Source organism: Chelon labrosus, assembly GCF_963514085.1.
Source record: "Chelon labrosus genome assembly, chromosome: 11".
Classification (NCBI taxonomy): domain Eukaryota; kingdom Metazoa; phylum Chordata; class Actinopteri; order Mugiliformes; family Mugilidae; genus Chelon; species Chelon labrosus.
Window position 1 is genome coordinate 22,785,844 of NC_140344.1, and position 25,779 is coordinate 22,811,622.

Consider the following 25,779-nt stretch of genomic DNA (forward strand, 5'->3'; position numbering starts at 1 on the left):
ATGGGAATTAAGCACTCGTCCCGCTGCATGCTCCTCAGGAGAAAAATGGCGGAGTCTGAGAGCAGTGAGGTAAGTCTCAGAGACACCTTTGATTTCCCTAATTAAAATGTGAGAGCTCATATTTTTTTTTTAGGAATCATCTTAAAGGCGTTTAAGAAGGAGTAAAAAAAAAAAAAAATAATAATGCAGGATGCAGGAGAGTGAGACAGCAATCTGACCACAGGCTGATTACTACTCTCCCCCTTTGCAACGACCTCCCGACAAACCAGGTAGTGTGTGCAGGGCGGTCAAATGCATTTTCAATATCAGGTGGGAAAGTCTCGTTTAAAAGCGTGCAGCTGCAAAGCCACGGTTAGGATGCTCTGCAGGGATTTCAGTCCGAGAGCGACTGCACTTTTAATTAAAGACCATGAAACAAGAACAATCTGTTCTGCACCCCTTAAAGATCGAGCAATTTGAATGCACATGGAGCTCTTTGCGTTTAAAAGTTATAATAATGACAAAAAATAAATAAATAAATCTAGACGTGGAGTGGGACACTGCGTTGCTGCTTCCTCAGATGGGAATTACTTGCGCTGTCCAAGGTACTGCAGCAGCAGCAGCAGCAGCAGCACGCAGACGAAAGCGAGGAGGCTCAGAATCGACGTGTGTAGCAGGAGGCGCAGAGTAAGGTAATCCCTACATCTGCTGAGGCTCGTTTTTGGACTGAGCACACAGTGAGAGCTCTTTACCGAGTTACATTCAGCGTCTGCATTCGCAAACAGGACGCAGGAGGGGAGGCTGATTTATCTGGAAGTGATGCTTAAGAGGTTCAATAACGCCATGAAGTTGGAGACGGCCTCGTGTTGCTTCCTTATACATTATTCATGACCAAAAAAAAAAAAAAAATTCATGGAAGGAGGCCTTCTCAGGCTCACAACGTTTTATCTATTTGATTAGGAGTGAGTGGGATAACGGCAGGAGGTTTTCTCCTCAGTGAAAGGTAGAGGATTGATGGGTTCTTACATCAGACCAGTTCATACAACCAGAAGCTGTCTTCTTTTAATATCTAACTCTCTGACTGATATTACCACTGACCTCAGGAGTAACAGTGCAGTACGCACACACACACACACACGGGTCAACTTCAACCAACAGGTACAACGTGACCAGAAGAAGCAAGTGAATGTCCTTCTCACATAACAACCCTCACCCCAGCGCTGAGATGATGATCCAGTCTGAAATAGAACCTGTCACACAAGGGTCAGAGGCAAGGACATGGTCCACCATTTTTTATTTTTATTTTCTGCTTAATCTAAGTTACACTCACTGCAGCAGCTCTCCTCTGACCACACCGAACCCACCTCCCCTCAGGTTTACTTGAATCCGTGCCACAACGACAGCCCACAGCCATTTTCGCTTTTCCCGCATTGCAAGTTTTAGAAAGCCATCATCGGATTCTGTATTATACTCGGCAGCCCCTAATCGCCCCCTCTGTGGCCCCATCTTGTCATTATTGACTCTCTCCGCGTCGGGCCCGGAGCCAGGTGTTTTTGTCAGATTTTGCGGTCATTACACCTGCATCGGTGCCTGCCCACAGTCGTGTCCTTGATGGTCCTTAACATGTGAGATAATCCTTTACACAAATGCTAAGCTTGATGTGCTGCACTGAAATGAAGCGCGCCCCTCTTCAGATCTACAGCACGGCTCAGAGGATTAAGTTCAACATTAAGATCTTTGCTTTTAAAATGAGAGTCAAACCTTCATGTGTAATCAACGATCAAAGGCCTTTGAACTTTATCAAGGAGAGAGAGTAATGAGTAGTAATGACTTTCTCTGGGAGGAAATGTCACCGGTCAAGAAGCAGAACTCAAAATTTCTTATTAATTGTGTAGTCATGCATGTACCAATAGAGTTTTAGCATTTCAGAGTTACATTTCTCCACATTTGCTTCAGCCACAACATTAAAACCACTGACAGGAGAAGTAAACAACATTGACCATCTTGTGACAATTCAATGTTCTGCTGGGAAACTTTTGGACCTGGCATTCATTGGTGTGGATGTTACTTAGACATGTAGCACCCACCTAGACCAGACCAGACCAGGCACCCCCACCCCATAGCAATGACACTCCTTGATGGCAGTAGCCATCCCCAGCAGGATGCACACATAAAAATGGTTTAAATAAAAAAAAACAAAAAAAAACATGAAGAACAGCACAAGGTGTTGACCTGAGGCCCCCACTAACAACAGGACACCCTCAGAAGGCCCACGTCTATTCTCTGATGAGTCCCAACTGTTTTGGAGGCACAAGGGAGACCTGCACAATATTAGGAAGGTGGTCATGAGCTAAGCCGTACAGAAGCTGCTGAGAGATTTCACATCAAGCTCAAATCCTTCATTGCAACGGCAGAGATCATCAGCGTTAATGGGACTTATCCTCTGGTGGTTATGAACACCTGGACAACATTTCCACCACAATTCGTCCTGTAGTTGTAAAAATGAACTCAGTCGGGACCATATCAGTGGACAGATTGAGCATCCGCAGAGCCATGATGCTAGCCTGACCTCTAGCCTGCTCGCTTAGGTAACAGCTGCTATTTAACCGACCGGGGTCGGCCTCACCGCGCAGAAAGTCGAATGAATCGGGCTACGTTATTTTCACGCATCATATTCTTGGCCATTGCGTCCCAGTCTGTGACATTTAAGCACAGCAGGAAGAGGCAGCGCGGAGATAAATACTGCACGACGGCCATTTTAAAGGGACGGATACGGGCAGGAGGAGAAGAATGAACCTTTTCAGCCTGGAAAATACCAAAGCGGCCGATGGAAAGTCCTTATCAGCACTGTCACTGTAAAAGAACAACGGTATCTCGTCACCTGTTTGTTCGATTATTCGCCTCATCAGATCTGTTATAGGTCAGTCCCATCAGAATAAATTGAAGGACTTGAATTAAGAGAATGATGTGAAACTATTTCACCCCAACATGTTTATTGTTGTCACAGGGAAGCGAACGCCACCTACTCTTGTCCACCTTGCCAAATATGTTCATCATTTATTTTTAGATGCCTGAATGTTGGAATGAGAATAAACACCAGAATGGCTTACTGGCTCAGCACTGAGATGTCTGTTTCTACATCCACCGTCCTCTCTCTTCACTCGCTCACCACATGCCCACGCACCATGGTCAGACCCTCCCAGCAGGCCTCGCAGGTGATAATCAGGGCGTTATGGGTTCACCTTCTGTGCAGAGCCGAGCTTTTTTTTCTGCCTTCTGCCGACATACGGGCCGACGTCATATCAGCGATACGCATATTCTCCAGACACAATGGGCAATCCGTTTGAGAGCCTTGAGAAATAGCCCCTCTATGCTGCTTGGAACGTGACTTGAGAGCTGGGAGCTAAAAATGTCAAGGGGAATGCCTGTAAAGCGAAAGTCACTGCTATTATTGTTTACCCTCTTATTCCAAAAGGGCTTTAACCCTGATGAGGTTTATATCTTCGCCATCTTCTCCTCCTTCCAGCTACCACAGCCGCAGCCGCAGCCGCAGCCGATCCGCATTATTCCATCTCAGTCGGCACAGCCAACCTCGTTGCCCAAGCCTGTGCCTTCAGTCCAGCATGCACACCGGCCGCCCCGCCCGCCGCACACACCTCACGCCGCCAGCCTGCCGAGCTGCCCGGGGCGGGGCAAGATGGCCAAGTTTCTTAACCCGGAGGAGATGACGTCGCGAGACTACTACTTCGATTCTTACGCCCACTTTGGCATTCACGAGGTAAGCCTGCACATCAGCACCACAAATAATACAATTACACACAGGAAGAATACATCTGAGTTATGCACGATATAAGCATTTATATAAGGAGGAATGAACCAAACCAAAGACATTACTATAGCTTGAATACATATTTTAGTGGAACCCCCAGGAGACACATGCTTCCCTCAGTTCTTGCAGTTAATACACGAGCAAATGGAATATCCATTGAACCTCAAAATATCCATTTTCCATGACAATCAACTGCAAATACAGCTAAAAATACACCGATCAGCCACAACATTAAAACTACCGACAGGTGAAGTGAATACCATTGACCATCTTGTGACAATTCAATGTTCTGCTGGGAAACTTTCGGACCTGGCATTCGTGTAGATGTTACGGAGACATGTAGCACCCACCTAGACCAGACCAGACCAGACCAGGCACCCCCACCCCATAACAATGACACTCCTTGATGGCAGCAGACATCTCCAGCACAAAACGGTTTAGGCACAACAGCACATGGTGTTGACCTGGCCTCCAAATTCACTAGATCCCAAACTGATCAAGTATCTGTGGGATGATTCACAGAGGCCCCTCCCCTCAACCCATAGGACCCAGTGGCCCCCCACTAACAACATCCTGTTACCAGACACCACCGGACACCCTCAGAAGGCCCATGTCCATTCTCTGATGAGTCCCAACTGTTTTGGAGGCACAAGGGAGACCTACACAATATTACAAAGGTGGTCATAATGTTATGCATGATCAGTGTATATGGTACTCTGGTATAACTATAGCCATATGCTGCACATGCATCTTGATGTTGTGTCCAATGTCAATCATTGAACATTTACTTTATGTGTGAACGTCCAGTAGATTAAAATAGATCTAGATCCCTGCAAGATCTGGTTAATGTATTAGAAGAGAAGGCTGAGTCACCTTGACTTCACATCACATCAATCAAATGGGGGGCTAAAATATCATCATAACCATCAGGGCTAAGAAATACATTACAGATGGAAGCTCAAGTCTCCAATATTAAATTAAAGGTAAAAGTAGATCAAATCAGTCCTGGTTTCCATCTTGAAAATGCCACAATAATAATCACCTTCTGCCGACACCGCTTTTCACGTCTCTTTGTCCTCCGCAACTATTTTTTCCTTTTCCCCATCTAATCGCCTCAGACTTCCGCTACGGTGCATTAGAGGTGATAGTGTTTGAGTTTCCCCTGAAGTGAGCCTCTCAGGAAGCTCATCTTCCCCCTCTCAAGTGCTTCTGCAACCTCTGTGCCGTGAGCTTTATGTCGTAGTTGGGTCACATTTGGGTAGAGTTCAGCCGATCCCTTCACAGGACAGGACACCCACGCCTTCCTTCAGTGAAAGTTCTCCCCGGGAAGGTGACCTCATGCCTGTAACCTTACCTTGCTAAGGTGGACTGGGGAAATTTGAAACTTTTTCAATCTTGTTCAACAATGATTCATTATTAAACACATTAAAAATACCCTGTTCTTTATGAATCTCATATTTCCACTGTTAAAATTGATATTTTTATCTTTCTATGGTCGCCCTTCTCTCTGAGAGTGGAGGCAGAATTTATTAGGGGCTGTATAAAAAAAGCGCAAGTTCCTAGTGTGACCTGTGAAATGAATTTTTTATATTTTTGGAATATAGGTCAGATGTATTCTTATCGTTTCTGAATATTCTTCTCACATATGCTCATAAGAGGAACAGAAGAAGATAAGAGATGCAGTCAGTCTGAGCCTGCAGGCGCCTGGGACTTACTCAGAAGCACCAACTGTGGATTTGAATGTAGAACCATATGGCCGGGAGGGAACAGAGTGAGATTAGGTGTGTCTCCATTGTAGACATCACAGCAAACTCGGGCCCCCATCGCCCAGATATCATTTCCAATTCAACCAAACAAATAGTGGCTCTCTGCAGGGGTCAGCAGCATCAACATCTTCCTATTATTTGCCCACTCTAAACCAGGAAATGCTGAAGGACGAAGTGAGGACGCTCACCTACAGGAACTCCATGTACCACAACAAGCACGTCTTCAAGGACAAAATAGTGCTGGATGTCGGAAGCGGGACTGGGATCCTGTCCATGTTCGCGGCCAAAGCAGGGGCGAAGCACGTGTATGGGGTAAGACGCGTTTCCTTTCTGCGCGGCGAGATCACGCTGCTCTGTCAGGATCTACAAGCTGCTCACACTGTGTTCCTGTGTGTGGATGTCTGCCTCCGCGTTCACATGTTAATCGTTTTCCTCAGACGCCGCATAATCTTTGAGGAATATCCCGTCTGACATGTAGGTGATAAAAATGCGCAGCCTCTTAGGGAGGCTGACTGGTCGCCGCTTTGAGAGCTCTAACTGTTATTGTGTACTGGAGCAAAGCAATTGTTAGTCAGGGCATGTCTGAGAATACATTCTGCATACATGCCACTAGCTTGGGATAACTTATTTCTTGCACGGCGGCTCCAGACAGCGTGTATGTGCTTCAGGGGAGGAATGATTAACTTGGAATTTCCAGCAGACTTGTTCTGAGCTGCTGGATGACATTATGTGTTTGTGACTTTGCCTTGTGTCTTGTGTTTGTTTGCCTTTCCCCTTCTGCTGTCTCGCTCCATTTCTGTCTCCTTTTCTCTGTTATACTGTTTTGTTTTTTTTCAACTTTCGGCGCTTTACTTCACATTTGTGCTGCTGCTGTTCATCTGCCTCGCTTTTTTTTATTCATATACATTTCAAGGATTTAGATGTTACGGTCGTTCAGTTTTAGCTCTGCACCCAGGCCGCGTACCTTTATCATAACTGAAGCCTATAAATCATCAGCGGTGGGGGAGGAGGTTGAAGAACCGGGATCTGGGCCAACAACAAATTCATTCCATCATATGGACCGCGTCACAGAAAAAAGAAAAGCCCACATTCTCTATAATGTGTGCCTAAGTAACTGCAATCAAATCCATTAACATACTGTTGTTGCTTTTGTTTGATTATTTAAAATCAATTCATAAGCTTAAAAACATCTGTGGCACATGTAACAGATTAAAGGTTGTGGTTATTTGCAGGTGGACCTGCTGCAGTGGTTGCTAACTAAAAAGCATTACCTGGCATAGTAAATTGTATGCGTGTTTAGTGTGGTCAATCCAATTCTCGACACTCCCTGATATTAAAGTATGGACAGACACTTTAGTCCACAAGTTGCAACCTGTCCGGTGTGTAACTGCAGAGGGGCAAGGGCCAAAGACATAAAGCAAGCAAATGGCAGCCAGAGGGCTGAGATCATCACATCTTAGTGCGGAAACAGTGGCAGTTGGCAGGCTGAGATGCCTGTTTGCACTGCACGTGGAGAGAATCTCACCCTACCATCAGACTCAATAAATCCTTTTGTGATTCATTCACCAATGCTGCTCTCTGGCAATTCAATACGGCGATGACGCTGACACCTACGCAGAGACAAGCGTTGTAGCTGACGTGGTAGCAGCGTGTTTCCGCTTTAGTATTTCCGGATGCTCAATAAGGTTAACTGAGGAGGTTTGGAGATACAGACATTTGTCTGACTTCGAAGTTCGAAGTTTCAGCGAAGGTTTCAGTCGCCATTGTTGAAAGTGAAGCAGGAAGTAGACACAAAAATGAACCCGACTGGCAAAAAAGACACAGCGCCGACTAGTGTTTAGGTGGCGCTGTTACAGAGCGAGCCAGGCTGACGAGCGCACAAGTATAAATGACTCGCACCAGCGTTGGCTACATGCGTAGGTCCTCATGTTTAGGTCCCGCAGTACCATATAAGCACCTTAAGAGTCGGGGACGGGGGCACATCTCGGGAAGCTTCAGCCCCTTGTCCCCCTGGTTCCTGTCATGACAGGTGGTAGAGGAAGAAAAGAAAAGAGTGGTATAAGGAGGGTCGGGTTTGAGAACTGAGACGAACAGAGAGGGAGAAAGTTAGGACATGTCTTTATAGGTAGATGGCAAAGAACCCGAAGTAGAGTGATTGATAAATAAATCTCAAAATGAAGCAAGTCAATGAGACTTTTAATATACTTCTTCAAAAACAACTCTGCATCAAATCTCATGAGGTCTTTCTTAGCATCTTAACTCTTCTCTTTGGATAAATATCGACCGACTGTGTTCAGTTAGTTTCTGGGTTCCTACCATCCCCTCTCTCTTTAGTTCCACAGTCTACACACCAATCTATAGTATACGCCTCTGATATTTAGATGCATGTTGATGAGATGATAGATGCTTGAACAATAATAATATACAGCGTATGTTTTATTAAGCGGCTCTAATGCATAGAACGAGGCGCCTTTATCAGAATTTGCTAGATAAATGAGCCAAAATGGTCTGACTTGAAGCCGACACCTGCTTTTCACTGTGGCTGTGAGGCAAGCGACTTCAAATTATTATATATAAAAGCTTGTTTTTGTAAGAAATTAAAATCCTTAGCTTTAATTTCTTTTGAAACTAGAGAAAGCTGAAACCCAACCAGACTGGAACCCAACTGAAGCTGCACTTTGACAAACTAACTAAAATGACATTGACTGTTGCCTGCACTGGTCATGTGGACCTCATTTCCAATATGTCACAAGTTAACCACCACGAGAAGTGCCACAACATCTCAGTGAAGTCTGAAACTTGTACTTACCGTGTCTCCAGAGTAAATGACTACTGGGAGCCCCTAGGGAGAACTGCCGTGACAGTGACTCTGTCTGACATTAGTGAGAGGTGCAAGAGGCAACGTGTGCCTCTGTCAACACGCCTCGAGGCCTCAGCGCTCCCGCTGAAGCGTCACTCTGATGGACACATGGCTAATGGCTGTCTCCTCTCGCCGAGGTTCAGAAAGAGATGAGGAATCATTGGCAATTAGAGAGCTGGCATCAGCAGCCGTATTATCACAATAAAAAAAAAACAAAAAAAACAGAACAGTAGTACATGCACATGCCTGCAAGAGCACACGCATGCATACACCTGGTGCAACGTCAGTTAGTGCTGTATGTTTATGTGGCAGAGTGCTTAATGGGCACCAGAGGCACCAGAAGGCTCTTGACCAGTCCTCTACTAATAGGCAGGAGAGAATAGGGCTGCTCCAGGGAGGCAGCGCTAATGTGAAGGCCCTGCTTCCTGTATGCATGCTTAAAGGTAAAACTTCACTTAGACTCACTTAGAAAGTAGGGGCTGAGATGCATTTCTGCCTTTATGTTACACCGAGCTGCGATAAAGCAAGAAATGTCCAAGATAAAACCTTTTAAAAGGTCCATCTTTAAAAAATTGTTGTGCTTGCGTTTTTTTTTTTCCTATTGTCCCCGAAAGCATCTCTCCTTCCCTCCCTCCCTCCCTCTCCTCTCCAAAGCCGTCTCCCAATGGACCCTCCACACACACACACACCGGTCGCTCACCCACCCTGTACAGAATTTAACCTGACGGAGAAAACGGCACGTTCAACTCCCGTAGCATGAGTAGCTATTTGTGTTGCTCACTACTAAAAATGTACGTTACCGCCACTTTCTAAAACCCGATCTTTGTGCTCTTGATTTTTAGACCATGGAGATTTATAATTATTTAAATTGAGTTGGTCAAAATATCCAAAAAGGGTTCAAAAAAGGCAACTGGACTTGTAGAGTTTTTTTTTGAGAAGACGTTTCACCACTCATCCGAGTAGCTTCTTCGGTTCTAGGGGACTGGTGGGAAGTCTGAGGTTTAAATAGGAACTCCTACAGAAACTTGCTTGTTGTGTTAACAGCCAGAAACCGGTGCAGCTAATTTCCATTAACGGTTGGGTACTTGCCTGTCGTTGAGGGGGGACTGTTTTTGTCCCCGTCCTCTTCCCTATGAATGGTGCTCTAACGACTCTTGTCCATCAGAGGCTCCAGTGTCAAGGTGTGAATGAGGTTGAAACTCAAAACCCGAAAGAAACGACTCCAGAGGTAACGTTAACCAGCTAAACTTTATAACAGCTGGCTAGCAAAGTTAGATTGAAAGTCAACCGTTTACTATTAATCCGATTTATTCGCTAAACTAACAGACATTTACCCATATAACGTCTCAAGCCTATCCTACGTCTCAAAAACATTTTGTTTAGTATTCATTTACGTGAACTGCACAGGCCGTCGCAATTTGTCGCTAAATCCAATATCCGCCTTATCACGGTAATTTAAAGACAGGCTGATACAAAACTCATGATCATACTCTATGTGCCATGTACTGTATAAATAGTTTTTAATAGTTGGAATAGCATCATAATTTGGGGCTTTTATTAAGACAGTAACCCCCAAACAACCAAAAACAAAAGAGTCTCATTAAATTTTGTGGGAAACACTGAGTTGTCACTTAAAGATGATCTCGTCACAATTCTGGTGAAGTAGGGCCCAAATACAGGACACAGAGGGAGGCAGGAGTACGAAGCCAAAATGACTTAAACAAGAACGTGCAACTAAAACTTAAGGCACGGCAGGAAAGGTAGGGTATCCAAAAATCCAAAAACAGGTGAGGACCAAAACCAAGCCGAGAGCACGAGGAAGCGAACCACGAGACAAACGGGGTACCATCAGAGACAAATTGAAGAAAGGTTAGGGCAGAGGGGTTAACGAGACACAGATGAAAGTAAAACACAAGGAGAAACCAATCCAACAATCCAAAGGGGAAAACACAGGAAGTAATGCAGGACAAGAAACGCCAAGGAAGCAGTTTACAAAATAAAAACAGGAAACACAAACAGCATCACAGAAAATACTCAAAAGACCGTACCATGACAGATCTGCTTCTGCCTCCAAAATAAAAGCCAACAAAGAACACGCTGCTTTTATTTTTTCCGTCTGCTCCCTCCACCAGAGTCTGATTTAGCCTTTTTACGATCCACGGCTCCTAGAGTTCATTCAAGAGTCCTCTGCTTTACTACGACCAGATGGATCTCTTGCACCACAAACGAGTATGCACACTTCGGGCAAAAAGAGTCCCCAAGCAAGTGGAACACACCGAACACACTCAGGTGAAAGTCTATACTCTCAGACTCCCTATGCTGTAAGAGAGTCAAGTATTGACAAAGGCCTCCTGCTGAATTATGCCCTTATTTTGTATGAGAGCTGCTTATTAGAAGCGCCCAGAGTTTTATTCTGATAAATGAAGGAGCTTTATTATGTTACAGCGCTCTTACTGGCGGCACCCCAGTAAATCACGTATGTGGGCACAGAACAGGAAGTACAAAATATAGTAAGCAAAGAGCTCAAGATTAATTTCTCGAAGGGAAGGGTTGAAAGAAACAGGACAGAGGGAATAGGAAAGGAAAAGAGGCAGCGGGCTAATTTAAAAGAATCTCAAATGTCAAAAGAGTAATGAAACTAGAAGTTAAAGGTCCTATCGGGGCTAAATGGCTAGTTGCGTTTGAGTAGTGACTAATCTTTAGCTTAATTTGTTTTCATTAATACTTTGTTTAATTAAGATGCTCTGGCGCTTCAGTGGCTCTCATGGAGGCTGCTCACACTGTAAATCCACTACATTCTTTAACCATTCACTATTTTCAGCTTGACTCCGGGACATTTCCTGCGGTGCTAAATTAACCTCGGTGCATGGTGCCCGGTGATAATCCCTCCCATGCTAGTTACCCACTGCTGACAGGCACACGAATCACAAACAATCACTGTGAGTGATAAAAGCTTACTTACTACTCACTGTTGTCAGGCGCTGTAGAGAGGAGGGGAAAAATACCTTGCCACAGATGGCTTCAAATGCTCAAAGCTCGTTATTTTATCTTATTTCCTCCCTTTTGTCATAAAATCGGCAAAGATCCAGCTTCCTACTTGTCCAATTCTCAGTACGGTACAGTATTGTGAAAAGAAATAAAGTAGCGGAAGGAAGTGGTGAGACATGTCCCCGATGGCTAGGCTTCTCTTTCAGGCTTGCAAACCAGGTGCAAGCCTGCAGTGTTATATTCGGGAGTGGAACGGATAGCATCCACAGAGAGATGGGAAATAAGGATGACCTTGTTTTCTGCCCCAGAGAACCTTATGGATGGCTGCATTGCTGGACAGACATCCTTGCCAGGAGCGATCGTTCAAAAATAAAGACTCGGAGATGGATCCGTCCTTATTTCACGCAGAGAATTGTAATTTGTCCCCAAAGAGGGAGTACAGCGCCGTGATTGGGACCAAAGGAATGGCCACTGCCCTAAAGGTCAGACACTCAACTGGAGATTAAAAAAAAAAAAAAAAAAGCATCCCTTTATCTAAACACAGTTTCATCCAGCTGTCCTTAGAAGCAAAAACTAGCCCTGTACTTCAGTGCAATTCTAAGGTACAAGTAAGATATGCACACTGCAAGCATTAGATCAAGTTAATGGTTTTCACCCTGGTTTGCTCGTGATATCTCACAACAAAGCAGTAAGAAATTGAGTTTAAGCAATTCTGCTCTGAACTTCTTACATGGATTTAATTTAAATAACCACTCAGTGCTCAAAGGAGTTAAATTGCTTTTCCCATTTTTGTCCACTGTCTGTGGTTTAAACCGTGGACTATGTACAGTATAAAGCTCGGTAAACCCTCCTTGAAGTCACCCATAGGATTTCTGAAGAGTGGTTTTGAAGCTCGGTGTGGTCATTCTAGCAATGTTGTTTACCCGCTAGTAATGTCTGACTCTGCTGTTATTTCAGTAAGGAGAGATCAAGTATGAGGAAACATGAACCTAAATGTGTAAGGTGATAGTTTGGCAGCAAGACTCGAAGAGTGATGGTATCATAAAACTGAATCTCAGATGATGCAGGTAGATGGGGACAGGACCCACCGGAGTCTAGAGAAGAAGAAGATGGGTGGTGAAGACCTCTGATGAAGAGGATGACCATGGAGGGGTGGAGATGGGGATGACAGAATGACACTGGATTTAAAGCAGAGACCGAGGGGATAATTCACTTGGAGAAGACTGATCTGGCTTGAGCAGATCTTTGTATGACGACTGAAAGACTGGGGATCAAAAACTTGACAAGTGAATCTGATGAGGGATCACAGACTACATACTCAGTCACCAACTAAAGTCAACTGAACGCATCAAACTCTCGTGCAAGCTCTCGCAAGGGCGACGGCTGTAAGATGCACTGCAACCAACATTATATAGGCACTCGTGCTTCTACCACAACTCGATTAATCTCTCCTTCATTTCTTTGGTCCAGGTTCGCTTTGTCGCCATTCTCCTGCTCTCGCCATCGTTGTTTTGATATTCCCACTACTTCCAGTTGTCTTTTCGTGCTACTTCCTGTGTTCCACCCTCCCTTTTTCATTGGCTGTCGGCAACCCGCGTTCGCAGCTGGATCGGTAGTCAGTTCACGCTACCCGATTCCGTCCAGATTTGCATAGAATAGAATGTCTTATTTAAAGCATGTTTAATCGATTGCGACTGAGGTCGGGTTGGGTCTGTTCCCCTCACTAGCAGATTTTTGTGCCAACTATCCATGCCGACTGCCTCCAGCTAGTGCAGACTGGTGCTGACTTTCCCCAACTGGGAATAGCGGGGTAAATATCTTGTGCCCATTTTTGTTTTTTTAGTTTAGTTTTAATCAGGCTTCGTTTTACATGGCTTTTGTCTACATTTTCAGTATGCATGTTGCTTATTAAATATACATACCAGCAATAGAAAGTTTTATCTGAGGCCTTCCAGTCAACAGAGCAGCGTTTAAAATCTTCTAAATTATGAGCAAATTGAAGGCATGTCATTCGGAGTGCAGCCGACGTCTCCATAGGGACATTATTAATTTAATTAGCATTTATTTATTTTTCTTTCTCTTTCTGCCAGATTGAGTGTTCCAGCATATCAGAGTACTCCGAGAGGATCATCAAGTCCAACCACCTCGACAGCGGTAAGAGCTGCAGCTGTCTCTCCGTTCTGATGACACTGCACTTCATCCCCAGTGAAGGGAGTGATAAAGTAGGTTACAGTCATGACAGTGAATGAAAATGAAGGAAGAAAGGCCAACAGAGGAGACACAAAAAGGAAAAAGGAAGAGGTGTGAATGACTGGGAGGATTCCAAATTTATTCCATCCTTCCCTTACGCTCTGCTTTGGCTCATTTGTATTCATTTGCACCAACATGTTTCCAACTTATGTAACTTCAAAGCATGTGTTGTTATCATAGCCCCCCTGCGACTCTGAAAGCAAATTTCCTGCCAAGTCCCTGACTGTGCATCTACCAAAAAATACCTCCTCAAACCACCCTGTCAGCAGATATTTACCCCATCTGCAAAGCTATGAATGACAAGTATGCTCGAGTAATTGAAGGAACAGTTAACACTCACACATTCTCAGCGTAAAGCAAGAAATTTGTTCTCGCTCCTAGGGCTGCAAGAACAAGAACAAAGTTCGTTCTGGCTAGGTCATTTATACTACGAGAAACTCAAGTGCTCATAGGGCCCTCCCACTGCATATGTCACACGCGCTAAACACACCCACTCCAATTTCTGACCAACAAATAGTTGCATAGTTGAATAGTTGCTGGACATGACGTGAGAAAAAAAGTTCTGCCCGGTTGATGTTCTCGAGAACAAGCTGCGAGAAAACTCCCAAACGAGGACTGTCCACGTCTCGCATAGTATGTAGCAGCCTTAATGGGTTTCCACTTTCACTTCATGGTTGAAAATACATTCTTACGCTGTGTGTTTCAGTGATCACCATTTTCCGAGGCAAAGTGGAGGAGGTAGAGCTTCCCGTCGAAAAGGTCGACATCATCATATCTGAGTGGATGGGCTACTGTCTCTTCTACGAATCCATGCTCAACACTGTAATCTTCGCCAGGGACAAGTGGCTGGTATGAAGTGTGGATTGTGGGAGTTGATGTGTATATTGGTGACAAGCTAGTGTATGGTAATGTGTCCTTCTGACACCAGTGACCCTCATTTAAAACAAGCAAAGCAGTAAGAAAGAGGAATAATCTAAAAATAATCTAATAATGTGACAATTTTGTCAGTTGCCTAATCCAAACCTTTTTTAATTTTGTGACCACTGAGTCCCGTTAGCCACTATTATTACTAAATGAGATAACACATTAGTTTGCTGCTAATGCAAACCAAACTGCTGTAGCTTCACATTAAAAGCATTTCAATGGCAAAACACGAGATGACTTCAATAGTGGTCTAGGTCTACAAAACAACCCTTTGCTTGCAAAGCTTGCAAAATTCTCGCTGTTACAACCAGTGACTACAGGTGTCAACAAATCAATCAAGACCAAAATCTTAAAGATTTAATGTGAACCATTTCAGAGCTCTGATCTCAGATTGCTGTGACAGGAAATATCAAATATTTCCATTCAGTAATTAACTTTATCATTATTTGAAACACATCCCATCCAATCCATCTCACAACCTATTAAAATTATTCCCCTACACGGTGGGAAGCACTGCTTTGAGAGAAGGCAAAAGTGAAGATAAATTAACTTCATTTTTAACTCAATAAATCTACTAATGAAATAACTGCTAGATTAATGGGAAAAAAGCATGCATGGGTAGGTAAGTCTCTAATGTTTGGAGCAATCTTACATTATTAACTACTACTTCTACATCATGAACAGCGCCTCCGCTCCGTTATAGACTTCAGGCAGAGGGAACACCTCAATAATTCAAACTTGTTCTCGGCTGAGGAACGAAATGTCACCATTGCTGTGTTGGTAAGTCTCTAGCGGACCTCTTATTATGTGTTCAGAATCAACTTCTGAGTTATTTCCTTGCAAAACAGAAACCCGGTGGATTAATGTTTCCTGACCGAGCCTCTCTGTATGTGGTGGCCATAGAGGACAGGCAGTACAAAGACTTCAAAATACATTGTAAGTGCAGTTTGAGTTTAAGTATATCCTATCGATCATATGTGTATTACTTGGACATGATCAGGAATAGACACCAATCAGGCATAACAATATGACCAATGACAGGAGAAGTGAATAACATTGAAAAACTTGTGACAATTCAATGTTCTGCTGGGAAACTTCTGAACCTGGCATTTGTGTGGATGTTACTTAGACGTGTACCGCCCACCTAGACCAGACCAGGCACCCCCACCCCATACCACCACCCTTGGCAGCTGCAGCCATCCCCAGCAGGATGCAGCCTGACACAGGGAGACATACAACAACCATTTAGGAACAACTCAAAAAACATGAAGGTGTTGACCTGGCCTCCAAATTCACTAGACCCCAACGTGATCAAGTATCTGTGAGCCTGCTCCACCGAGACTCTTCCCCTCAACCTATGATACCCAACTGTTTCACAAGCACAAGGGAGACCCACACAATATTGGGAATGTGGTCATAATGTTATGCCTAATTGTCGTATCTTGACGGACGGATGTACCTAGAACACCGTCCTCCTCTCAGCTTTGTACTCCACTTTTCCAGCATTACAGAGCTATCCTTCAGGCACAGGGCTGGGGGCAACAATTGATATTATAAGTCAACAAGCCTCTCCATTTCTGTATCAACTCACTCTAAACCCAGCAGTAGGGCTGTGGGCGATGTTTTACTGCTGGACATGAACCACAAGAAGAAGCACCAAAGCCAGCCACTGTGCAACCCCGAGCACACAAACAGAACAATAGCAAACAGGCCTCCTACTCACACTCTCCCGCGCATCTGGGAAATTATAAAACCCCCAGCACTCCGCATAATGTCCTCAGAAAGTCATATCACGCTGGCTCAGTGCACTGCAGAGTGTCTGAATAGTCAATTTAGTCTGCCATTGCTCTGTAACTGTGAAGCGCACAGACTCACACCGAGAAACTATTGACCACAAACTTCTTTAGCATAAAAGGCCAAAGATGATTTTTGTATTCTTCTTAAGCACTCCAGTATTTTGACAGCGTTCTGTGATCATTAGTGCTACGCTGCACAATCTCTTAGTTCCATGTAAGTGGGCAGCACAAAATGCAAATACACTACATTAGAGAAGCCCCTGGAGGTTTGTGACCTGTTCATTATCACCAGTCTTCAACTTGCACTCAAGTTGTTTTCCCCCCTTTAGGTCACGACAGAGATGTTTGCCCGCGCACTATTTTAAGGAGCTTAATGAATAATGCATGCTGTAATTTAGCTAAAGCAGGAAGGATATCCAAGGCAAGAGTGGAGTGCTCAAGGAGGCTCATGTTTAAAAATCGCTGCTCTGTACAATGTGACTTTCATCTGTCAAAATGGAAACGGCTGCAAAATGACAGGGGGTACATCTGCAGGGTCGTAGATCAGACTTTTCTGGGAAGCCGTGTGATTTAACGCCCCCGACTAGTTATGCTTTACAGCTGCAGCATGTTTACACCTGCTGTGGCTTTTCCCACTCTAAAAAGTTGGACCAAAGAAAATAAACTGAAAAATGTTCATGTGCATAGCAACTCACAAACACCAGAAAGCCTGGTGGTAAATTAACTATGTGTTGCTGTATTTACCAGGGTGGGAGAACGTGTATGGTTTTGACATGACTTGTATCCGCAATGTGGCCATGAAGGAACCCCTGGTGGACATAGTGGACCCCAAACAGGTGGTGACCAACTCCTGTCTGGTCAAGGTTAGTATTATTAAATATGATCACATTTTGGCTCGTGGTTAATGGCTGATTTATCACAAAACCCGGCTAACGATTTTTCTTTACCCGCATCCATAAAAGCCCTGCAAATGTTACAGGCAGGATATGTATAGCCTAGAAATGTCTGTTGTATATCAATGCCATTGATTCTGATTGGTTGATGCATCACCAACAGCCTATAAAAAGAACCCACTGAGGATTAGGTTTCATTCCTGACCTTGGAGCTGCACTTGAGAAAACATTGTCTCCACTAACTTAATTTAGTAGCTGTTCTGGAGCTTTTGATCACAGCATGATTTTCTTCACCGGGCAGAGTTGGTCAGTTTAACGAGGATCGCCTGTCCGTATTGAGTTAAATGCTGAGGTTTTCACATTCTGAGTGGTGAGGCACGTAGGGCACAAGTGGGGGAAGGAGCAGGGAACAAAATAACTACTAAAAACAGGAACAAAAGGCGCTGCAGGGGTGGCAGGGCAATCCCAAAACACAGATCCAAAAAAAAAAAAAAGAAAAAAAAAATGGTGAAGAGTAAAAAACAAAAACTCACTGAACTGAAATGCTAGGAAACAACAACAGGGTAACTCCACAAGGAAAAGCCACAGAGGTAACAGCACAGGGGAAACTATAACAGATGGCTCGACAAAGAAGAACGAAAAAGGCACACGTGGGAAGAGGTGAAACTAATGTGTGAGCAATAAACATTTCATGTATTAATAGCCTGATAAGAAGGTCAGGAGACTAGACGGGCTCCTACTGACATATGCTCAATAACAGAAATGTAAAAGTCTTTGGTAGTTAGACCAGAAATCAAATCCTCGATAGGTTCTCGACATGACGCTATCATATTTGAGGGGGAAAGGGTAAAGCCATGCTTAGTATAGGAAATCCCATAGGTCTAGATTCCGGTGGAGGTGAAGAAGAGAATGAAAAGAACGCTGGAGATCTGGATGGGATGAAGAGTGGATACTGAACAGCTATCCTGGGCCCTGGATGAGGAGACTGTAGGAGGGTTGCAACAGTTTCAAGTTAAAATGACAGCAGTAGGGGAGAACGTATTTAAAGTCAGACGGCAACGACATGATTAGATGATTGATATCGTGGCAAGACCTGAGAGTTTAAGCTGGAAACACCTTTAGTCAGCTGTTTAGGAAAAAAGAGAGAGTTGTGAATGAGTCGTATAAAGCTCCAGAAAGGTTTTGGTGGTGTTCAATGGTGAGGTATGACCCAAACAAAGGACCCAAATGGAGGCAGGAGCATGGGACAAAATAACTTTAATAAAAAAAGGAGCAAACGGTGCTGCAGGGTAGGCATGGTTTCCACAAACATAAATCCAATAACCAAAAGAGAAAAACTGAGGATACTTAGCATAGGAGCTCGAACAGACAAACAGACAAAGGGAAAGGCAGGACTATATAAAACCACTCAAGGGCTGATTGACAAGACACAGGTGGAAACCAATGAGGGCCGAGCACACAAAGAGAAACCAATCAAACAATCAAAAGGAAGAAGCGTACAAAATAAAAACAGGCAATGCAAAGAAACCAAACAGGATTACAACAGGGGTACGAAAAACACAAGATCACGACACAGAATGGTCACTACATAGATGATCAAATGAGACATTGAAGGAGCCAATATATATTTTGCAGTTATCTTTAAATTAAATCACTGTGTTCATGTATTTACATGCAGTTCCGGGGTTTTACCTAGGGGGAGCACCAGTGTTTGACATGCATATAGCTAAGCTACAGGTGGGGGAAATGAGGTGAGTGTTTGTGGGGAAGCACATCCCCACTGCTAACTAGTGAAGGTTTTCCTGTACCAGCTAAGTATGACCAATTTTAAACACCAAAGGTACCACAAGCAACTGTGCTAGCGTACACTGTTTGTACATTATCATTCAGTTTCCAAAGACAGTATTGGTGCTAGCACATATCTACTAATTATAATTTCTGAGTGACAGTGACAGTGGTATGAGGATGACCTTGATGAGTGGAGGTTACCCTGTCTGGACATCTCTCTGTGTGAATTAGACTCATCAGACAGCCGTGACATGCATGTGAATAGCAGCCCGTCTGGCCTCCCTGATTGTGCTCCTTGTCATAGTGACCATCCTATCTGTGGCGTTTGATTAGATTGCTCTAATCCCTAGGACGCAGCAAAATCACCCGATCACACCTTGGCTTCAGTGTTGCCTCTTCCCCGCTTTCAAAGCCATTTGTATTCTTTCAAATTAGATACCCTTTCCTTTTGTGATATTACAAAGAACCGTCACTAAAGACGGTTGAATGAAATTACCGTGATGCTGATGGGAATGCTGCTTATCTTTGGATCTTGTGAAGAAAAAAAAACAAGCCTTCCAGCAATGATACCCTGCTGACTAGCTATATTGTCTTTAAAAGGATTAACAAACGACCTCGTTAAAGTTGTACAGCCGAGGAGTACCACACACAGGACTTCATGTTATTAAGCCGCTCCCCGAAACTTCTGTAACAACACTCGTGGAGGCTCATTAACAATTATAAGCTTGGAGAAAATAATTAATTCTCCATTAACAGCTGGCATGATAGCGCTCATAAAAAATTTATTTTGCCTTTAGAGTAATTGCACGAGGGTAAACATTGCCGCGTATTATACTGCCGTTCTAAACTTTAAAGTGTGACTTTGAGAAGTTTATGCCGCACGACCAGTGTAAAATATCTGGAAAATGTGTTTATGGGAGTGATTATTTATAAAGACAGTGCAGGGAATTCGACATTAATATTGCATCGCTTTTATTGCCAGTGAACATACGGCTCGTTCTTCCGCAGCAAATGTGGCATCTGGCGCCAAAGCTAGCAGGCTAGCTAGTGAAGATCTATTAGCGCTGATGGTGCATGAAACAAGATTATGACAGCACTACCTACATGTTTGGCCTGCAGAGTAGGTTTTAGGTGAGCTGCATTCCCTCTGTTGCTCGGTAATCAAAGGCAACACAATATGCTGGTGCAGTAAACCACACTGTGGAACTGCATGTTCTGTGAAGCAGTGGGATGATGCAGTATCAGATATCCTGTTAAACTGACTGGGAAAAGGGGGACATTTACAGATTTGGGTCCTAGCACTGTGCATGAATAACACCTGGATCCTGACAGGAGCTCTCAGATGACCCCAGCTCACTCTCCCTCTTCATCCCGCACAAGGCTTAGTGGCCTCCTTACAATTTTGGCACAGTCCTACTGGGACTTAGTGGTGACCCTCTGTCTTTTCGCAGGTAGAAGCACTATTGGACTTCTTAAAGTTAGCCTTTCAGTGTCCTTGCTGCATTGCATGCAAGGTGAAGGCATATTTCAGAGTCAAAAGAGTAAAGACTTCCCTCTTTTACAGGAGGTGGACATATACACGGTAAAGCCAGAGGACCTCTCCTTCACCTCGTCTTTCTGCCTGCAAATCCAGAGGAACGACTACATCCATGCACTGGTCACTTACTTCAACATCGAGTTTACCAAGTGTCACAAGAAGACTGGTTTTTCCACAGGTAGGATGCTGCACACGTTCTCTTACTTTATACCTGTGCTACACAGCGAATCCTGTCCCTCATGGACCTGTGAATATCTACAATTCTCTACACATACACGTTACAGATGGCCGACGGTGAGCCTAAATTCGTATAAAAAACAGAATTTCAAGTTACCCGTTAATTATGTGTGATGTTCTTGGGTTGCAAGACACAGAACTGACACAGGGCAACTGCAAACTAAATCTAGCCAAAGCAGATCTAGAGTGCTAATTCAGTGTGCTAATTTTGAATCTCACTGCAGTACCTGTTATTTTAGTTAGTAGGAAAAATCTAAGCTATAACTGGCTCTTAATGAGTTGTGTGTTCCTCATTTTACACTTGACTGAAGCCATTGAAGAGATCTGAAAATCTGTCTGTGACTGACCCCTAGTGGCGATGGAGCAAAATACATCTTTTAGAAAATGAATCATATTGGCACGCAAAGCAGAATCACCTGTTTTACCTGGTGGATTAATTTTTTTCTTCCTTCGAGGAAATAATTATGTGTAGCCACAGACATTTTGTTTTATTCATGAGGACCTTGGAAGAAATGTATGATTTCCTGATCCCAGCTTCCTGACCCACTGTGCTCCTATTGATTTTCTTGCCTGTCAAGCAAGTTTTGCAACGTCAGACCTGGAGACTTGTCCTGCCAAAAAAAAAGCTTATAAGATACAGATCTGAACTTACACAAAAAGAGCCAAAGTGTGTAAGTTATTCACCGGAGAAACAGTTGTATCGGACACAAACATAAGGTGAAAAAGAGTAGCATACGTCAAAATTTTAAATTCATGCTGCTGGTGAGTAGAAATGCCATTTCATCTGCTGCATTAGCATAAGAAAAGGAGTAAAAAAAACTAAAAAACTGAGATCCAGGCCTGCACAGCGGTACTGTTGATAGGCAGGCCCTTTTATCTGTGAACTTACAAAGAGCTGAACTATAAAGTCAAGGCTACTGAGCCGCCCAAGGATGGCTGCAGATATTTAAGTGGTAGTGACCTTTTGAATCTGGTCCAAGCGCTCAGTGATGGTCAGGGCACTAGGGATTACTCGCATTTGTTTTGGGTGTGTGAGTTCCTCCGCACTCGCACACAGAGATTGATGCACAGAAGGGAGCACAATAGCAGCACAAATTGGACTGATGATGAAAGAACTGACTGGCTCGAGCAGCGGTGGAGAGAGGTCAGGAATGCAGTCATGCATTATTTGCCTTTTACTTGAGAGCTGGCATCTGGAACTCAAGTGGAGAGAAACTTGTCCTTTTTTTGCACCGTTGCTTTTAGAGTTTGTATTTATTCTCTAACTGATGTTTTCATTGGGTAAACAGGGGGCTGTGTGCGACGGTGTAGCTTCAGGATGGACTGAAATGAAATGCATTACTGATTAGATAGATAGATAGATAGATAGACGACTTTATTGATCCCTTTGGGAGGTTCCCGCAGGGAAATTGACATCTCCATCGCAACCAGCACTTTCAGACATACATGTAGGAGACAGTATAAAAAGCCCAGAATACCAATACACCCAGTGAAGAATAATAAAAATAGTAATACAAAAATAAATATTGACTGTACATGCATGGTTGTTGCATAAATAGAGAAATAAATATTGTGACTGTACATGACTGTACATACACTGTTATTGCACTTTACTTTACTATTGCAGATTAGTTAAAAAAGTCATTCAGGCCCTTTCCTTTTTGTCCTCCTCCCCCCAAGTGAGTGGTGGTTGTACAGTCTGATGGCACGGGGGACAAAAGAGTTCCTCAGTCTATTTGTCCTGCACCTTGGGAGGAGCAGCCTCTCGCTGAAGGTGCTTCTCTGGCTACTGATGGTCGTGTGCAGAGGGTGACTGGCATTGTCCAGGATACTTGTTAGTTTTTTAAGTGTCCTGCTCTCTGCTACAGTAGCCAGAGGGTCCAGCCTCGTGCCAACCACAGAGCCAGCCCGCCTGATTAGTTTCTCCAACCTGGAGAGGTCTGCCTTGGAGGTGCTCCCACCCCAGCACACCACAGCGTAGGACAGGACGCTGGCGACCACAGACTGGTAGAAGATCCCCAGGAGCTTCTTGCAGATGTTGAAGGATCTTAACCTCCTCAAGAAGTACATCCTGCTCTGGGTCTTCTTGTACAGCTGCCCCGTGTTGCTCGTCCAGTCCAGTTTGTTGTCCAGCCACAGCCCAAGATATTTGTAGGTCTGCACGACCTCCACCTCCTCTGCTCCTATCAGAACTGGTCTGGGGTTGGGTCTGTCCCTCCCAAAGTCAATGACCAGTTCCTTAGTCTTTGAGGTGTTGAGCTGTAGATTGTTTGTGTGGCTCCAGACAACAAAATCCCTCACCAGGCTCCTGTACTCCTCCTCTTCGTCGCCACTGATACACCCCATCAAAGGTAAAGTCCAAGTCACGCTGCAGATGAAAGCGGAGAAAGAGAAAAGATGGTTTTCTGTTAGACAACAATTGATCAAATACACACTGAAAGTGATGGAAAAAATTGTAATATGAGACAGCACTATCAGATTTTCCATTTTGACCCAACAGCATATCTGCATTTTGTAGTAATATCTCATGTGTGTAAATGTTGATAAGTTGTTAGTAAGAGTGATTTTGATGCAGAGTTCCAGCACCAGCTAAAAGGCCTTTTACAAGCTGGCAGCCAGTTCGCAACAGCTGCCTCTTTGGAGAGCCGTTCCTTATGAGATTGAATGTTGCTGATCACCGTTACGGAAGTGTGTTCCTCTGTGTGTATTCCAGCACCAGATGCTCCGTACACCCACTGGAAGCAGACAGTGTTCTACCTGGAGGACTATTTGACCGTGAGAAGAGGAGAGGAGATCGTTGGCAGCATTGCCATGAAGCCCAATGAGAAGAATATTGTGAGTATGGTACCGTCTAAAGTTATGTAAGACGGAAGCAGATCTGAAAAAGACTAAAACAAATATACGGAATGTTTTGCAGCATTATTGGAGCAGGTAACCACAGTATATATCCTATATACACTGATCAGCCATAACATTAAAACCACTGACAGGAAGAAGTAAATAACTGACCATCTTATGACAATACAATGTTCTGCTGGGAAACTTCGTGTTGATGTTACTTAGAAATGTACCACCCACCTAGACCAGACCAGGAACCGCCCACCCCATAGCAATGACACTCCTTGATGGCAGCAGCCATCCCCAGCAGGATGCAGCCTGACACAGGTACACACACAAAAACGGTTTAGGAACAACTAAAAAAACATGAAAAACAGCACAAGGTGTTGACCTGGCCTCCAAATTCACTAGATCCCAAACTGATCAAGTATCTGTGGGATGATCCACAGAGGCCCCTCCCCTCAACCCATAGGTTGAGGGGAGGGGCCCCTCAACTAATTCTGTCATTCCGTTGCTAAACACCACAGGACATCTTCAGAAGGCCTATGTCCATTCTCTGATGATTCACAACTTTTTTGGAGACAAAGGGAGACCTACACAATATTAGGACATAATGTTATGCCTGATCAGTATACATGCATCTGTATGTAAGGAATGAGTCATTCCTTGCACTGCCTGCCCACAGCTGATTGTTTTCTCCTCAGTGGTGTATAGTGGTCAAGCAGGCAGCAGCACTGCAGTGACTTGAACAAACACCAACAGATTCCATTGTTGACCTTGTCAGCGTCCTCTCCTTCCTCTCTTGGGTGGAGGAGCAGCGCTTTGCTTTCTGCTCAGATAACAGCAGTGTTTATTCAACACCGTGTTCTGCTGTTGGGTCAAAATGGAAAATCTGATAGTGCTGTCTCATATTACAATTTTTTCCATCACTTTCAGTGTGTATTTGATCAATTGTTGTCTAACAGAAAACCATCTTTTCTCTTTCTCCGCTTTCATCTGCAGCGTGACTTGGACTTTACCTTTGAGCTGGATTTCAAAGGGCAGCTGTGTGAAGCAGCCATATCCCACGACTATAAGATGCGTTAAGTTTCACTGTGGTGCCCCACTGAGTGTAACTTTTGACCACCCAGGGGGAGATGGAAACGCTCCCTCGGCCACAGACAGATGCACAGTGGGATGTGAAAGGATCACCAAAGACCAGGAAGATGGGGGGCCCAGGCGACAACATCGTCACTACGTTGTAAAATGAAAGCAGGAAGTAACTAACGCTGACTGTTAAACAAATATGAATGTAACTGACAAAAGAGGTCAGGAATATTTTCTAGTCTTGATGAATGTTATTGGTGTATGTACATGTGAGATGGGGTGATGTGTCTGTGCGTTTTGTTCAGTATTTGTTTCCCATCCATAACTTGTTGATGTTATGGATGGGATAGACGGCACTTTTAGAAAATATAGATCTAATAAATTATTGTACTGTCCACATTCGGTTAGAGGTAGACAATAAATCTAAGTGTAGTTTTTATGTCACGTTACGTACCGTAGCCGATGATTCTCAGTGGAACGATATCATTTACAGCTGTATCACTTTAGCAATGTTGGGAAACTAACAGCAATCGACACACCACAGCCAAGGACTAACAAATATGTGTAATGTGAAAGGTGACGTGTGTGCGTAGTCGGTGTAGTTACCAGTGGTTTTTCTGTGAGTGTGGAGTAGAAGGTGTCAAAGCTCACACTGTTGAACAGCTTGGACTCCATATGTGATCTGTGTTGTCAGTTTGAGGTGCAATGTTGACATGACAATGACACCCCCCTCCCCCCCCCCCCCATCCTAAATGCCTTGACCAAGTGCCGAAGTGTAACTAAATGTGTTCCGCACTGCTGCATTTAGATTCTCTGTATTGTTTTGTTTTCGGACGCCAAGGGTTCTTTGTTTTTGGATAGTGATTTGATATTATAATTTGACATCGGATGCCCATTTCCATAAGTTGATATGTTTCTTTCATGACTTGATGGAGTTTCTGTTACATACTTGGGTTAAAAATTGTCAATGACTGTATTAAACAGGCCCCGTACACCTGCTCCTGTAAC

At 44.0% G+C, this 25,779-nt stretch overlaps 1 protein-coding gene across 7 annotated transcripts; it reads left to right on the forward strand.

Moving 5' to 3' along the window:
- On the forward strand, positions 1-25,037 carry LOC311495993 (protein arginine N-methyltransferase 8-B; the record flags this gene model as incomplete). 7 transcript variants are annotated; one of them, XM_084555702.1, is made up of 10 exons in its annotated part: positions 1-69; positions 3,506-3,757; positions 5,731-5,886; positions 13,513-13,576; positions 14,379-14,521; positions 15,445-15,532; positions 17,140-17,255; positions 20,638-20,788; positions 23,561-23,682; positions 24,688-25,037. In XM_084555702.1, 10 exons carry the CDS (start codon positions 1-3, stop codon positions 24,769-24,771), a joined length of 1,245 nt encoding a protein of 414 aa, XP_084411828.1. In that variant the 3' UTR covers positions 24,772-25,037. The 7 variants fall into 7 exon arrangements, with proteins under 7 accessions (XP_084411828.1, XP_084411829.1, XP_084411830.1 ...); XM_084555703.1 differs by having other exon boundaries at positions 3,512-3,757; XM_084555704.1 differs by having other exon boundaries at positions 3,515-3,757.
- Between the last annotated feature and the right edge of the window lie 742 nt (positions 25,038-25,779).